Source organism: Salvelinus namaycush, chromosome 42 (assembly GCF_016432855.1).
Source record: "Salvelinus namaycush isolate Seneca chromosome 42, SaNama_1.0, whole genome shotgun sequence".
NCBI lineage: Eukaryota > Metazoa > Chordata > Actinopteri > Salmoniformes > Salmonidae > Salvelinus > Salvelinus namaycush.
This window is the reverse complement of record NC_052348.1, coordinates 12794306-12812443: the sequence shown is the minus strand read 5'-3', so window position 1 is coordinate 12812443 and position 18138 is coordinate 12794306. Positions and strand designations below refer to the sequence as shown.

Genomic DNA, 18138 nt, shown 5'->3' with positions numbered 1-18138 from the left:
CAACTTGTCCATGTATAGAAACAGTATGAATCACAAGTTCCTGTAATGAATCCCAACTTGTCCATGTATAGAAACAGTATGAATCACAAGTTCCTGTAATGAATCACAACTTGTCCATGTATAGAAACAGTATGAATCACAAGTTCCTGTAATGAATCCCAACTTGTCCATGTATAGAAACAGTATGAATTACAAGTTCCTGTAATGAATCACAACTTGTCCATGTATAGAAACAGTATGAATTACAAGTTCCTGTAATGAATCACAACTTATCCATGTATGGTTATGAATCACACCTTCCTATATTGTAATACATCAAAACATCTACTGTAGTTATTAATCACAAGCGACCAGCCTGTTGTTAGTACACATGGTGACTCATCAAATGGTTCACAAACTTCACATTAAAACCCCTGGTGATAATTGTACAGCCTCCTGCACCTCTGGGAGGGTGATGGAATATGTTGTGAAAAAAACACCCCATTTTCAAAACTCAACCCCCATGATGACTGAGTCAGAGGGAATCATATTTTTGGTGGCGAGGAGGTGGCAGGGGGAGGAGGAGGAGGGGTAGAGGTGTGAGAGAGAAAGTGTGTGTATTTGTGTCCTAATTAAGCGTGGCTGGCTTCTTGGACCGGGGGGAGGTGGAACCAAAACCTCACAGCCGTTAAATCAGGACAATGCTTTTTGTGTCACTGGAGTTAGCATAACCTTCCATTCCTCCCCCTCCTCCCCCTCTCCTCACCCCTTCCTCCCAGTCTCTCACAGCTGCCATATAGTTTTAGGCTCCTAAAATAAATGATGCCTCCCTAGGTGCATGGCCAAGGCCAGGCGAGTTGGCAGGGCCTGCCCAGCCTCCTTAGAGTCCTGGGGTTGTGTCACATTCAGTCACTTACATGCCCTCTAGTGGTGCTGTGTGGTACTGGTCTCTCCACCAAGCAACACACCAGCATTGACGCTTTATTCTGCTGAGGTTTACGCTGTGTGGACAGGTCAGTGCATGAGAAAGAAATACCGGGCTTCACAACTTGTTGTCTCTCAGTGTCATCCTTAACATGCATTGAGGTCATTATCATCATAGTCATATTTACCCATTATCATCACATTATCGTGACATTATTGTGACATACGCATTCCCATCATCATCACATACACAAATCCATTATCATCACATTATCATCACATACACATAGCCATTATTATCACATTTCTGAGTATATCTGCAGTTAGAACGTTGACAATCCCTGTCAGAAAAGCCTGTGAGTTTGGTTGACTGTAATGTACACACTGTACACTTCCAGTAAGTTCCACCCAGACATAAAAAACGGTGTTAACCTTCCCCTCTGCCCTCCTCCTCCTGCCCTCATCCTCCGGCTCTCCTCCTCTTGCCCTCCTCTCGTCTACCAGGCCTGGCTGTTTGGCTCCTGTCCCGGGCCCAGTAGAGTAAACACACTGTGAGTCCATGCTGCCTGGGAGGCCTCTCTCTCTCTGTCTAAACATGGCTGGCCACTCTGAAACTGAGACAGGTCACAGGGGGGGAGGAGGGGGAGGAATATCCTCCCCTTAACCCCAACTCCTACACACCCTACCCATCCATACTCAGGCCCAGGATGGGGTGAGTGTGGTGGTTGAAGCCCCAGGAGAGACCTGTGCTGGGGTTGGAAAGTCCCACCAGAGTGGCCTGGAGCTGGGGACACTCCACACGACAGCCCCAGGCATGGCCCTGGGCACAGGGCCTCCTAAGGAGAACACAGCCGCCAGAGGGGCCACCTGGGTGGGTTGTAGGAGACGGGGGGTGAAACTGCTCTGGTGCAGTGTTCTAACAACAGTGCATATGAGGGTAGACTCACAGATGGACACACTTGAAGACGCTCTCACAGAGACATACACATGTAAACATGCAATGCACTCATAGTCGAAAATGCCTAAACATGCCTTTGAACACACACATGCAGTACATACACATATGAAAAAGTCTGTCCACATGCAAGTACACAGAAACACACTACACACACACACTCAAGAACAAGTTCTCTCCAGAGCGCTTTCCACTGTTTCAGGGCTGCCTGTAGCAGATCAGGTGGCTGGGAGGCAAAGTGGTTCAGTAGTATTCATTTGACATACTCTAGGAGGCCCTATACATCTTTAATCCATTTCATTAGTTTCCCTGTCTCTTCCTTAACTGGTCCAGCCGCCTCCGACAGAATTCATCAAATATATGCATTGCATCTCTTAGGACTATTCAGACGTAATACACCTAATACATATTGAACAGAATAAATATTGTTTTCAAAGACAGAGGCGGTTATTGCAGTTCAGAGGATTCTAAGTTATTTCAATCGTGTGTCTGTGGATCTTTTATTGACTGTAGTGGAAAATGTCATAAATAATTGGAGATTGTAGTTTGACGTATTTAGAAATAAATACATGTTGTTGGTTGTCTGGTATTAAAAGCGTCAGGGGTCTTTTTTTGTTGTCAAATCGGATACTTTAATTGAATTCCTAGACCTACAACTAACATAATAATAGAAATAGATATTTAAAATTGCCATTGATACTGTATACATTTTTCCTGCTGTTCTGAGTTATGCAGAACTTCCCAGAGAGGATGGGAGAGAAGTCAGTGATTATTGGGTGGCATGTGCCACTTGTAGCAGTTCTCTATATATCCACTAGGGGTCAGGCATACACAGTACATTCAGCATCTAACACGCTCTAACACCTGCTACTGGTGCAGGGAGAGAGAGTGAGGTCTACAAACCCAAAGTTTAATCAATTGGATCTGGTGCTATGAGGACATTGTATCAGCCAAATCTTCCCACCTAATTTCTTTGTAATCATTTTCAATGGCCTATCAAACCAATGGGCTATATTTAAGCAATAAGGCACGAGGGGGTGTGGTATATGGCAAATATACCAATGGTGGGAAAAGTACCCAATTTTCTTACTTGAGTAAAAGTAAAGATACATTAAAAGAAAATGACTCAAGTAAAAGTAAAAGTCACCTAGTAAAATACTACTTGAGTAAAACTCTAAAAGTATTTGGTTTAAAATGTACTTAAGTATCAAAAGTAAAAGTATAAATAATTTAAAATCTTATATTAGGCAGACCAGACGACACGATTTTCTTGTTTTTTAAATTTACGGATAGCCAGGGGCACAGTTCAACACTCAGACATAATTTACAAATGAAGCATGTGTGTTTAGTGAGTCTGTCAGATCAGAGGCTGTAGGGATGACCAGGGATGTTCTCTTGATAAGTGCGTGAATTAGACAACTTTCCTGTCCTGCTTAGCATTCAAAATGTAACAAGTACTTTTGGGTGTCAGAGAAAATATAGTAAAAAGTAAAAAGTACATTATTTTCTTTAGGAATGTAGTGGAGTAAAAGTAAAAGTTGTCAAAAATATAAATAGCAAAGTACAGATACCCCCCAAAATGACTTAAGTAATAGTTAAAAGTATTTTTAATGAAGTACTTTACACCACTGCAATATACCACGGCTAAGGGCTGTTCTTAAGCACAATGCTATGCGGAGTACCTGGATACAGCACTTAGCTGTGCTATATTGGCCATATACCACAAACACCCGAGGTGCCTTATTGCGATTATAAACTGGCTGCCAACGTAATTAGAACAGTGAAAATAAATGTTTTGTTATACCTGTTGTATACAGTCTGATATACCACGGCTTTCAGCCAATCAGCATTCAGTTTATAATTATAAATATATTATAAATGATTTAAAATATAAAGTGGTAAATTGCTTGATAATAATGGAAATCAGAACAACGTATTAGTAGACATGGTAAAGACTGAACAACTAGTCAAAATGAGACATTAAAGTGACGATAGTAAACCTATCATATGAGTCAGTCACCACCTTTTCATGCACACCAATATCCCGTTATTATTCGGTATACTCCAGTATCCTGTTTTTGAGAAGACGCATATAAACATCATATCCCGTTTACAATAATCAGAAAAAAGGGGAATCTAGGTTATGAGAAACCCGGATAAGATGCTTGCAATATGCTGATCTTAGACGGGATACTGTGGCATGTAAACATCTTATCCCGTTTACTGTTGTTTTTCACGATCTGCGCAGGCTCAGTTTCGCATGTCATGGGTGTTGTGTGATGATGATGTTTCCATCTGATTGTCAAACAAAACACTTGAAAAAGTAGCCTACCTGTGCAGATCGATCCACCATAATAATTCCATAATCATTTGTTTTGCTAATACTCTGCACTGGAGGACCCTATAGCCTTCTGGCTACTGTCACCCCTACATTTCTGCTTAGAATGGACTCGGTAGGCCATGTTATAATTTCCCACATTTGGTAGGCCATTTGTTTGTCAACTAGTTAGATACATGCAGCTTCTCTTCTGTCATAACTTGTTGCCCCAGAAGACTAAATAAAGTAGTGCTGACCAGAATAATGTCTTACATTAATAGAATGAATGCATTAGTAATCTACTAGTTAACACCAGTAAAGTTGTCTGTTTCGGGGAGAAAACGGAATAACTCTAAAACAGTGGACAGATTGGTCCTGTGCAAAATGTACAAATGTCATCAGTTTGACCGATTTTAAGGAAATGAAAAGCTGAGAAAACGATCAAACAGGTTTCTGATAAGACTTCAGTTCGTCTTGGGTGCATATTCTATGTGGTTGAAATATTGTCTGCTTGCGTAACAGTGTCAAAGATAACACTTTGCACGTGCATTCGCATTTTCTCAAGATGCTGAAAGAAAGAAATCATATTTCTCCACTCCTGTTCTTGTGACAAAATGTACATTTGTTGTTTTGTTTTACTGCAAGAAATGCATAATTCTGCAGGAGTTAATACTATACTACCACATGTGAGAGGTTATTGGTCCACAGTCAGTCTCCATATTTCAGTTACTTTTCCATTTAACCCACAATAACGTAAATGAGGAATATTCTGTTTATTGATGGAGCGCGGTATCAAAGGTGCATGTAAACAGCTTATCCTGAAATAAGACCTTAAGCGGGATATGAGCTACTATCCAGAATACATGTGCACATGTAAACGTGGTCATTTACATCTAAATACCAACTATCTTTAAATTATATCATAATCCATTGGTAACCTATGCTTAATATCACTTGAGTGATTCAATGCATAAAGTCAACTACAATGACTAGTTTTGCAGTGAGCTAAGCCCTTAGGTAGGCTCCTCTCTCAGAGGTACACTCAGACGATGATACAGAAACGGCCTCTGGCTTCATAAGACACAGCAGCTGCATATTACAGCGTACACACCCTCGGTTTTTCTCAACATCGCGACAGTTAACACTACACAGACTATACATCAAGCAAGCTGTACATCAAGATCGATCTCCCTCAAATGCACCGCCCGTGCACCACACGCCTTATTAAAGGCCATTCTTCAACCTTTTAGATTCAGTAGAAGTGAGTGAACGATTTCAAGTGCTGCCGAATGCACCCGGAAGAACACAGAGGCACGTGGCAACAGGAAATCGAGAGAAAGAGAGAAAGAGAGAAAGAGAGAGAGAAAATAAGAGGAAAGTAAGGGAAGAATCAAGAGAAGGAAAGAGGGGAAAAGGATGAGAGAGAAAAAGAAAAAGAAAGAGGGGGAAAGGATGAGAAAGAGAGAAAGAGAAAGAAAGAGGGGGAAAGGATGAGAAAGAGAGAAAGAAAGAGGGGGAAAGGATGAGAAAGAGAGAACGAGAGAGAAAGGACGATAGAGAACTGCAGTAAACAATAGACCCACTCCTAAAACTAGAACAGAACTAAGAGGATCAATGGCATTTCTCCAACGGGGAACATTCTCTCTCTATCCACCTCAGTCTTTCTAAATGAAGAGAAGAAGAAACTTTATTACACTGTATGTAAGGAAGTGTGAGCAATGACTGTTCCATTTCTATGTTCTGCTCTGCTCGCAGTGTAAGGACAAGTGTACTCCTTGCAATCTCATGTGTGCTTTCTTGATTAATAAACAATATATACTGTGCACTGAAAAAAACACAGACACTCTAGGAATCTGCAGTCTAAACAAATATTGGTTTCACAAATAGAGGATTTGCTTTTGGAAAAGTTTCAAGAATGGGCCTCTGTTCACTTCCACAGGGTGTTTAACACTGTGTGTGATGCTCTTTCACACATCAACACACTTGCACGGTGTACACACCACTTGCCATTTTGGTTTACACTATGACAATGCCCAAACTCTACTGCATGTGAGTGTGAGTGTGTGTTTGTGTGTCTTTAGGGTTGGAACAGAGTGCTAATGCACGCCACATAGGGAGTGACCTCAACACAGCACTGTCTTTAACAACCTGTCAGGGGCCAAGACATTGTTCTCTCAGAACATTTAAACCCAGGGACAGGATCCCTCCAGGTAGTAACACACACGCAAGCACATGCAAGCACACACACACAAACACACACACACACACACACGCACGCACGCACGCACGCACGCACGCACGCACGCACGCACGCACGCACGCACGCACGCACGCACGCACGCACGCACGCACTTCTCATATACACCGAAGCGGCTAATAGGTGTTGGTGTTTTTGGTTAATGGAACCTGAACTAAAGAGAGTTTCTCTGCTAAGGTATATGGGGCCCTCTGGGCAAGAACACATGAACCTATTTGGACGATGTGAATTCTAGATGGTGTTATTAGCCAGGAAGGAGTTAGCTCTCCTTGTCTGCAGCTCTCCCTGGGAGTCAGTAGAGTGGGGAAACTAGCCCCTGTTCTTTTGTTTCACTCAGATGTCTCACACTGAAGTGGACTAGGAGAGAAGAAAGACATAAAGAAAGAGAGGGAGGGAGGGAGGGAGGGAGGGAGGGAGGAAGGAAGGAAGGAAGGAAGGAAGGAAGGAAGGAAGGAAGGAAGGAAGGAAGGAAGGAAGGAAGGATATAGGGAAGAAAGAAAGAGGGAGGTAGGAAGGCCTGAGAACTGACATTTCATCTCCCAGGTGTAAATGATCCCATTTGAGTGTTAACTATAAGAGTTAACAAGGTGTTTCATAGCTGGGTTATTGGCTACAGAGAGAATCACATCAGCTACTGTATATGTTGGAGGGAGTGGTAACAATACAGTCATATGGGTTGGTGTGAGAAAGAGTGCAGTACGTTTTGCCACATTCAGTCGAGGGACTGACTTAACTGTAGATCATGTGGACCAGTGGAGGCTGCTGAGGGGAGGACGGCTCATAATAATGGATGGAATGGAGTGCAATGGATTGGTATCAAACACATGGTTTTCATACGTTTGATACCATTCCATTCCAGCCATTATTATGAGCCGTCCTCCCCTCAGCAGCCTCCACTGATGTGCACATGCTCTCTTAGAAGCACTGCGAGAAAGACTCTGCATGATAGCTGTAGACTTGACTTGAAGCTACAGTAATTTCCACATTGAGGAGAGCAGAGCCGTTTATCTTGTGCCATCCTCCAATCTAGCCCAATTAGCCAATTAAGGCTAATTACATCTAGCTTTGGCACATGGCGTGAGCGTTTTATAATTCCCCATTCATAATCATATCTGTCTCTCCACATGGTGCTCATGATCAGCCAGTTAGCAGAGGCCCTAACTGGGTCCAACATCCAGACCACCCCAATGCAAGCTAACCTGTTCCCCCCAGGTAGACCCTCCCACAGCTGGGTTAAAGTTTAGGCTGATCCTCCTCCTGGCTGTCCCTCCAGACCTGGGCATTATCTGTCCATGATATCTTCTTCCATCTCCCCCCACCGTACAGCCTCAACTGTTCCCAATATGACAAGCCTCTGGGGGTGTTAACGGGGTAACAAAGCCTACTGAACCTTAATGTCCTCTCTCTTCCGGACACAAACACTCTCCAGTCTACCTCTCCACACGCATTGTACTTACGGCATTATCCTTTTTCCTTTTATCCTCCCGTTTCTTTCTACAGTATGAGTGAATTCTTTGACTTCTTACATTATTAAAACTTCAGAAATTATTTATCTAATATTTATTTATTATTTAGATTTATACAAGGAGGTTGTCCACGGGGACCAGGTCTAATTTTCAGCCTCCTATTTTGTAAACAGACAGCTAGGGAAGTGACAGTTCCTCTGATTTAAAGAGACAGCCCCTGCTTAAGGAGAGTGATGCGTACCTTGAATTGAAATGGAACGGGATACATTTTTAATATTTTTTGTGCGGCATTTGCCCGGACTCTTTCTCTCTCTCTTCTGGATTCTCTCCGTCTCTCTTCTCCTCTGTCAAATGGACAATGGGAGAGACGTGTGAGTTTTGAAGTAGAAAAAAGGAATGAAACGGCTAAGAGAAAAACCCATCCGTGTTGCCAACACTCCAGAACTGGAGTAAAACAGGCTTAGAAATAGTTTATTCAGCATGCTTTTACTGAGGGGCATCGGTACCTTTCAAACTCTCAGTGATCAGATAGTTTGAGAAACATACAATTTAAGGCACATTTGTTTTACGTGCTTTCTGAGTCAGAACCTGTTATTTTTACACGAGGCCTTTATCACCGAACTAAATAAAAGCTTTAGTTGTCACTGTGGCTTTACCTGTTCAGCTTGTTTCCACATGGGGAAACATCCCCTTTCAATAACAGTTTGTATTGGTGTAGTGCAAAGTCCCTTTCAACAGCTTCTCTTGATTAGTGAGTAGTGTAGATGAGTGAGTAGTGTAGATGAGTGAGTAGTGTAGATGAGTGAGTAGTGTAGATGAGTGAGTAGTGTAGATGAGAGCAGCACCACCTGAATACAAGCTATAACGGTCGCGCCACAGTGACATGGAAACATGTTAGAGAAACACAGAGAAGGGAACGTCATTCCTCTCATTCCCAGAAAGTTGGTGTTCCCGCATGTGTAGACAGACAGACAGACAGACAGACAGACAGACAGACAGACAGGCAGGCAGGCAGGCAGGCAGGCAGACAGACAGACAGACAGACAGACAGACAGACAGACAGACAGACAGACAGACAGACAGACAGACAGACAGACAGACACACAGACAGACACACAGACAGACACACAGACAGACTGACAGCTAGGAGCGATGGCGAGGCCTGAGAAGACAGAGATGATTGTGTGTGTTAGCCTGTTCTGATCTGTCTGAGTGCCCTTAAAGTGAGAACAAAATCACTTTTCAAAGGGAATAATGTACAACAACATCATGCCAACTTTAGATATTTATATATTTCCTTTGCATTCATTTTAAAGTAGCGTTTTAAAGTTAAGGAAAGAGGAACGGCAGCTCCGTGCGAAGAGGGGTGAAAAAAGAACAGATGAGAGAGAGGTTATGCAAATAATGGAAATAAACATCAAAATAGCGGTGAAGAATTGATGAGGACAGAGAGGGTAGTTGTCTTGGTTGTCTTGGTTCTGAGGGAAGCCAAGAATGGCTGAGGACAAGCGAAGTGACGAGAGAGAGAGAGAAAGAGTGCCTTTCAAAGAGAAGTTTATGCCAGCTATCATGGCAGCCGCTGACTTGCAGATAAATTTTAATGCACCACTCCGATGATCTTGTGTCACTCTTCTTCCCTCTTCTCCCTCTTTTTTTTATTTTCATGAAGGACCCGCTGCTTCTCTCTCTCTCTCTCTCTCTCTCTCTCTCTCTCTGTGATGACATCCGAACAGACACTTGGTGCATGCCGTTCGTTTCGCCGGGCAGGACTCGGAGCTTTAGTTGTCACTGTGGCAGAAGGAGAAGTAGATGGTTATGAAAGATTAATCATAAAATGTCTCTAATCCACTGGCTGCATTGTCAAGGAGATGTTATAAAGCACACATTGTAAATGGATTCTTTCCTCTGAATAAAGTCATTTCTGTTGAGGGATAGAGGGCTGGGGGGAGAGGGGTGGAGGAGGGATGCAGGGATGGGGGGTTTCTTTGTGCCTGTAGACAAGTACATAGTTGTAAGCAGATGAGGAGGGAGAGAGAGAAAGAGAAAGAAAGAGAGAGAGAGAGAGAGAGAGAGAGAGAGAGAGAGAGAGAGAGAGAGAGAGAGAGAGAGAGAGAGAGAGAGAGAGAGAGAGAGAGAGAGAGAGAGTCCTCCTCTCTGGGACTACATTACTACCTGTCCCCAGCTGCTGGCTGCGACTAGCTCCTCTAATGTACAGGCCGCGGTCACATTCCCCTTGTCAAGCGTGACGCCATGATGCGTTCGTCAAACATTACCCGACCCAAAGTGACAGGGTCCCTCACCCCTTCCCTCGCTCTCACTCTCCGGCAGGAGAGGAGCGCTTTCAAATTCAAGCGACGGCTTCCAAGAAACAACGTTATCCCGTAGCACTGTATCAGGCAGCAGCAGTCACTAACTTTATTTATTTTCCACCACAGGCTGGGGGAGGTAAAACAATATGGATGGCACTAGTGGATTCTCATAACATTAGCTTTGGCTGTGGGCTCTGTGCTATAAATATAGCATAGCAGCACCACTGCCTTACTGTGGGAAATGAGCCTGAACCGAACAGGCTGAAATGTCAGGAACTGGAGAAAAGAGGAGGGTTTTTCTCTCATTCTCTACTCTATCACTCATTCATCTCCAGTAAAATCCTATAATTACCCACTCCCTTACTGTCTCCATTCCTTGTTTTTTATAGCGGGGAGTGACATTAGTCTCTCATGCTTTTAGTGCCACTTTGAAAAATAAGACCTTTCTCAAGTGAAGCAAAAATAATCCCTCTACTCAACACTTTGCTTAATCTGGTGGTGCTCAAGACGCTCCGTCTCTCCTCCACTCTTCTCCTCCGTTCTAGGGCTCTCCCTCCTGTCCTCATTCACATGGGCTGATAGATATTAAATATGACTTATTTATTTCCTGTTCGAGTGGGGTTACCACGGCGATGAAAGAGCAGGAAGTGACAGCGAGGTGAGATGGACCCGTCCCCAGTACGTAACCGCGACGACGCGACACTCCACAACATTTTGTACTGCTTTGATCTCCCGGCCCTGTTTGTCTCTTGCCGTGTCGTGGTAAAAATGTTCCATTTTTCTCTTTTTTTCTCTCTCTCTCTCTTCATCCCCCCCATCATCACGGGAGGGAAATAGAGAGAAAGTGTGAAAGAAGAAGTAAACAAGTTGTCTTTATTCTGACACATTAACAGTATTTTATCTCAACCCAAAACACTGTTATAAAACATTGAGACAGATCCAGAAGTTTGGGGTAAAAACACAAATGTTTAACTTTCTCTCTCATCACTTCAGGTTATATAAAGACCTTCTAAGTTAGAGTGATACTGTGCTCTGTGGCCACAGAAGAATGCTTAGTTGAAATGGCTCTTACGGTTCTACTGAGGTGTGTAGTGAAAGGTGAGCTAGGAAGCTATGCACAGCACACACCTACATCTGCTTCTGATCACAGGTGCAAGGTGCCTCTTTACTGGAGACCCTATCGCACGTCAGAGAAGCAGAACAAGCCAGAGAAAGAGGATTACAATAACCTGTTTCCTAAGAAAGATTTGTGTTATGCTTGACCTCGAAGACTTGAGTTTTTAAATGAAATGAGGTGGCTACACTCAGAAAACAAGGCGCTATCTAGAACCTAAAAGGGTTATTTGGCTGTCCCCATAGGAGAACCCTTTAAAGAACCCCTTTTGTTTCCAGCTAGAACTCTTTTGGTTCCAGGTAGAACCCTTTTCACACAAGGTTCTAAATGGAACCCAAATTAGTTCTACCTGGAACCAAAAAGGGTTCTCCTATGGGGACAGCCACAGAACCCGTTTGGAACCCTTTTTTCTAAGAGTGTAGTAACATCAAACCAGACCCAACCACAGTCCTGAGGCTTTATCTTACAGTATCATCTATCACCTAGCACACTCCTAGCCTGGTAAAAACAGATCTGGGAGCAGGCTATAACACTCCACGCTCCCTGTTCCCCTATAGACCAGGATAATTAAGACAGAATAATCAACTGGATTAGAAAGGAGGCTTGGACACTTAAAACTCAGCCTGAGCAGGAATGACAGGAGCGACACTTGCATTTGCACTAATCAATAAATCATTTGTTGCTCTTATCTAGAGGCATCACAGTTCTACAATCCCCCTAGAGTAGACTGAGGGGGTGTGTGGTTTGTACAGATCACCGAGATCCCACCTTCGTACACATCACTCTTTCCTCATCCAGTGGAATGGGGGTTCTTCTTCTATCAGCGAATGTGTCTGCAGATGGATCTTCTGAAATGCATTGCAGCAGGAGTGTCAAAGACCGCATTCGGTCTTCTAAGAGGTCTGGAGTGGCGCGTTGAAAGCTGCTGTATTTCCTCACCATAAAGATCAGCAAAGAATGGTCCTCTATCCATAGTTTGGGGAATGTCCTTTGTTACCTGACTGTCTAGCTTTCATTTCAGTTATTATTAGTGATCTGGACACATAAATGTATGGCCATTACTTCCACACAGTTTCGATTAGATTTTAGTCATTTTAAAGTATATCGAGTTCGTCCCCCCCAAAAATAATACATAAAAACATTTTTATTTACTCAGGCCACCTGCAGGCCACATTGGAACCCCTTGCGGCCTGGATATTTGACACCCCTGCATTAGAGGTTTATCTTGGTTTATCAGGTGGTATAGGTCACTGGGCGCAGGGTTAGTTACAAAGCATCTGGAACACCAAGATGTTTCAACCTATAAACAGATATGTTTTAGTGAACAATACAATGATTATGTATCGGAGTGAAGTAGACATGTTACCAAAGGTTGACAGGACAGTTTAAGGGAAAGTTAATGCTCTTCGTTAAGGTAGTGTGCAGAGACCTGGCACGGGGTTTGTACCTCTCTGTTCCTCCACATTAGCTTGTCTCTAGTGGCTTACACTAGGGGATAAACAAAAGGCGACACTTCTCCTCACAGAGCCAACCCAGGTCACTTAGGAGCACTGCCTACCGCTTCACTTTAACTTAGTTACACAATGCACTACTCCACTCTCTCCATCATCCCTTTCTCCCCCTCGCCCTCCTTCACTCTCTCTCCCCTCATTCCTTGCCCTCCTCCCCTCCTCTACCTCTACTCTCTCCATCATTCTTCTTTTAGCCCCCATACCCCCGTCCCCCCATCCCTCTCTCCTCTCCTCTCGAATTATTCATTGGGTCCGTTAAAGTTTCAGCATGCAGTAAATTGATGGTGACACACAAACCACAATAGGTTTTTTCACTCCTTTTTAAAAAGTCAACCAACAGAAGCAGCAGCTCATCTCTCTTTAATTGAGGTGACAGTTGGAGACACCAGACACACAGATGCAGGAGAGGAGGAGAAGAAAAAGATTGAGGGAAAGAGGAAGAGGAAGAGGGAGAAAGAAGCGGGGGGACGACATTGTTATTCATCCGTGTCTTTGTCGCGAGTCGAGAAAGCGAAAGATGCGAAACTTCAAGCGAACTGTCTCCCCGGGGTGAGATACTGCAGTTCAAACAAAGTAAACAACTGTTTTTCTCTGATGCACACTTTAGTGTTGCTGCAGGCTGGGTCCCTTCCTACTGCAGCTGCTGCTGTAGCTGTAAGCGTGGCACACTTAGCTGGCAGGGGAGCGAGGGGGGGGGGGAGAATTTCTCATAAATGATCTGCACCAGTATTCCCATGTCCCACCCAAATGGGCACGGGAGACCGGGCTTAGTAATTACTTTGCCAGAAAAACTAGCAGTAGGTAGGTTAGCTTTTCATAATGTTAGCGTGGGACGATTAAAAAGGGATCAGGTAGTACAACGTTGTTGTTACAGCTTAGTAGACTTGTCGAACATTGTGTACATACAAATGTAGCTCTTCCTGTCACGGTTTGTGATGTCGCATTGGGGGTACCTTACGGAATGGAGCCGTTGTCCTACTTTAGTTTCCCGATCACTCTGGTTTCCCAGGGGCCATTTTTCTCGTACGTTAGTCGTTTTGAGGCTATGTTCGTCATCTCTGTTGAGACTTCTGTTGGGAGTTGGTGGTGGTGGTGGCGCCTATGAAAATGAAATGGCGAGATACAATCAACCAACCCACTGGGAGTATTTTATAATATCATTTCAGTTTTTGAGAAAAAAACGAAACAAAACCAAAAACAAGTCAAACACACCTTCCTTTCCCAGAAGTAATGAGGAAACCCCTAAAAACTGAAAGCCTACAAACAAACGCAAAACACCCCCTATGTAAATCAGAAGTGTTTGTATAAAAGTGAACTCTTTTATGTTTTACCTGGTCCGGGAGAGAATCCCCCATAAGAGCATTATATCAAAGAGCGTATTAGAATGAGAAGAGGGTCTACAAAATACCTTAGAAAAACATGTCAGAGCTGGTACAGGCTGCCGTCAAGCTGTTTATCTGAATGACATCAGAAAGATAGAAAGTCAGATCTGGAGGAAATATCTGCGGTTCACTCTAATGTTAAATAGTTTTGGTTCAAAAACAAACACATGCCTTCAGCCTTTTTTTATGTTGTAATTTTGCCAAGACTGTATTGTTCTGTGTGTCTGAAAAACAGCAACAAGGTAAACATGGATTAAAGAGTGTGTATTTTCTGGTGTGTACCTGCTGCAGAGAGATTCAAATATACAGTGGATCAGAGAGAGGTAGAGAGAGAGAGCGGGAGGGGGAGGTAGAGAGGGAGAGGTGTGGATAAAGAGAGAGAAACACTTAACTTGTGAAGAATAGCTGCATGTTGCCTTGGAGGCATTCCCAGCTGTGATAGAGCTGGGAACAGTCATCATGACCTAAACTGGCGTGGTGCAGCATGGGGGGAGCACATGGTACAGCACGGTTGGAGCACATGGTACAGCATGGTGGGAGCACATGGTGCAGCATGGGTGGAGCACATGGTGCAGCATGGTGGGAGCACATGGTGCAGCATGGGTGGAGCACATGGTGCAGCATGGGGGGAGCACATGGTGCAGCATGGGGGGAGCACATGGTGCAGCATGGGGGAGCACATGGTGCAGCATTGGGGGAGCACATGGTGCAGCATGGGGGGAGCACATGGTGCAGCATGGTGGGAGCACATGGTACAGCATGGTGGGAGCACATGGTACAGCATGATGGGAGCACATGGTGCAGCATGGGGGGAGCACATGGTGCAGCATGGGGGAGCACATGGTGCAGCATTGGGGGAGCACATGGTGCAGCATGGGGGAGCACATGGTGCAGCATTGGGGGAGCACATGGTACAGCATGGGTGGAGCACATGGTGTAGCATGGTGGGAGCACATGGTGCAGCATGGTGGGAGCACATGGTACAGCATGGTGGGAGCACATGGTGCAGCATGGGGGGAGCACATGGTGCAGCATGGGGGGAGCACATGGTCCAGCATGGGGGGAGCACATGGTCCAGCATGGGTGGAGCACATGGTGCAGCATGGGGGTGCACATGGTGCAGCATGGGGGGAGCACATGGTGCAGCATGGGTGGAGCACATGGTGCAGCATGGGGGTGCACATGGTGCAGCATTGGGGGAGCACATGGTGCAGCATGGTGGGAGCACATGGTGCAGCATTGGGGGAGCACATGGTGCAGAATGGCGGGAGCTCATGGTGCAGCATGGGGGAGCACATGATGCAGCATGGGGGAGCACATGGTGCAGCATGGGGGGAGCAGGGTGCAGCATGGGGGGAGCACATGGTGCAGCATGGGGGAGCACATGGTGCAGCATGGGGGGAGCAGGGTGATGGCACAATATGTCAAAGATACCAACCTGCCATATGCAGTATTATGGCAGTATAAAACAAATGCACACATTTTATTTATTACAGAATGGTTGCATTCATGTAGAATGTTTTAAATTCTACACTAATTAAAATACATAACAAGATACATGATTATGAAACGTGAAACATACAAAAATGATTCCAAGCATTGTCGTTGGTCTTTGAAAGCACATGAACAGCCTCCAGACGCACATTATACACACGCGTGAACACACACATCAGCCATTAACTCCTCAGACATGAGGCAGCACTAGATAACGTTAAGTTAGCGAACTCAGAGAAATGTAACCACACACTTGACGCCAGCCCCACTTTCTGTTCATATGTAGATACTAAATAAGAAATAGGATAGAGCTCATTCATTTCCCTTCGTGTTACTTTTAAATACAAATGGGACTTAATTAAAAAAGCTTTGGCGAAACTTCATTAGTGCATGGTGCTAGCAGTCGTCATTGATTTACAGTGTGTGTGTGAGGCTCTGCAAAAACCTAATGATGGGCCCTATAGGCAAGCAGATGTACAAAGGTTTATCTAAATGCTTATTGGAAACCGTGTGTGTGGCTAGGGGGCTAGCTCTACTTGAGACTGTATCTTTCAGCGCTAGCTAGCATCTGGAGAGAGAGAGCTAACATTACCATGCGCTTGTCTTTGTGTTCAGTGGTTGTTCATTAGGACTGCAGTGCTTTGAAGTCAGGGCTGAGGTAACTAACTAACTGACGCTAATATCAAAGCTCTTCCAGGATGAAGTTAGAGGGGAGATAGATGGTGGTTATGTGTGATTGTTGCGGTGAAGAAGTTACTGTTATGTAGACTGGTTTCATGAAAACAAATAATTGTAAGTCTGGTGGTCTTTCCTGTTTGTGAAAAGGGGAAAACATGTACACTCCTAGAGATGGGCTTTAGTGGGTTTGGTTTCCTGTTTGTAGTTCCCATATAGTTGCGCCTGTGAGCGCACGGGCAGCGCCATTGAGGCAATCTCCATTTTGAAGTAGTTCATTTTCTTCTTTACAATTGGCTGATCCCTTCTGATGACCCATTGGACATGACTCCAAAGTTTGAAGTTCCACTCATTTGAATACATTAAAATGGTGGAAGCCCTTAATGGCGCTGCCCATGCTAAAACAGCCTTTTGGCCACTAGAGGCCTCTATCATTCTCTATGGGGGAGAGGTACTTGGGATTCTGGGTAATCCTCATTCATAGGACGACTCCTTCCATTACTGGGCCTGACGACCTATAATCCACTGGGAAGGGCTCCTTGGAGCCTGATGCCTGGGGATAGACTATTGCACTCTCCCCCACTGAGAGTTGCAAGTCATTGGGAGATATGGATGAATAATGGGGTCAGATGGACGATAGCCTGGCCTTTTAATGTAACATGCCATCAGGCTTAGATGATCCATGGGTATAAGAGGAGAAGAGAGGAGGCCCTTCACGTCCCTCTGTGGCCCTGTGAGTCACAGGAGGTTGGTGACATCTTAATTGGGGAGGACGGGCTCATGGTAATGGCTGGAGCGGAATCAGTGGAATGGTATCAAATACATCAAACACATTGTTTCCAGGTGCTTGATGCCGTTCCATATGCTCCGTTCCGGCCATTATTACGAGCCGTCCTCCAATCAGCAGCCTCCTGTGCTGTGAGTGTAAGGGAGGTTGACAGGTCTGGAATGGAGGAGAGGGTCATGTATCGAAAAGTATTTGCTTTATAAACTGTGTTGCGGCAACATGACACAGGGAGACTGCTTTGTGATGGTATTTGACCACTTGGAGATGGTAACCGCTCGATAGTGACACTTTGACATAACTAAAGCATTAACAACAAGGTGAACATATCCAAGCAATATTGAAGCGATATCAAAGCTCTTTTGCTAAATGTTGATGTGGAGTGGCCCCCTCTCACTATTGAGACTGGTGGATAGACAAATGCTCCCCTAGGTAAACGTGTATGTTCTTTTTGCAACGATGGTGCCATTGAACCTGAAACGCCTTGTTTTACTGCGAGTTATACAACGCAATTAGGGGTTCTCTTTTTTTGTCAGCTGTCCAGACAAAACGAAAATGTTAACAGTATTGAGGAAAATAAAAAACGATGTGACTTTTTTATCAGGTAAGTATGATGTAAATGCCTGGGCCAAAGCCTACCATCTTATCCTCCAACGGAGACCTATATTTCTAAGAATCCTTTTATCCCCTGTACTTATGCGTACATGTGTATAGATGATGTCACGTACTATAGATGACGCCTGTACCATGTTTGACCATGATTGTTTTCACTGTCTCAAAACTCCAATTTGAGTGTTCCACTCAATCTGTATTTTGTGTCGACGTCTCATTGTGGAGTGATAGATTTCTCTACCTTCTCTAACTAACTGTATCCATAGACAGTGGATAAGAGTTGGACTTTCATTTCACATGAATAATCATTTCCACATGTTTGTGGCTTTTCGACACGTCCTCTGGTATCTATGAATCTC

At 44.3% G+C, this 18138-nt stretch overlaps 1 protein-coding gene across 1 annotated transcript; it reads right to left on the bottom strand.

The window, feature by feature from the left end:
• Positions 1-1585: 1585 nt before the first annotated feature.
• On the bottom strand, positions 1586-15578 carry LOC120034743 (keratin-associated protein 10-8-like). The gene is made up of 2 exons (XM_038981347.1): positions 14971-15578; positions 1586-1739 (listed from the first exon to the last, which is right to left on the bottom strand). The coding sequence occupies exons 1-2, from the start codon at positions 15576-15578 to the stop codon at positions 1586-1588; spliced, it is 762 nt and encodes a 253-aa protein (XP_038837275.1).
• Positions 15579-18138: the final 2560 nt, after the last annotated feature.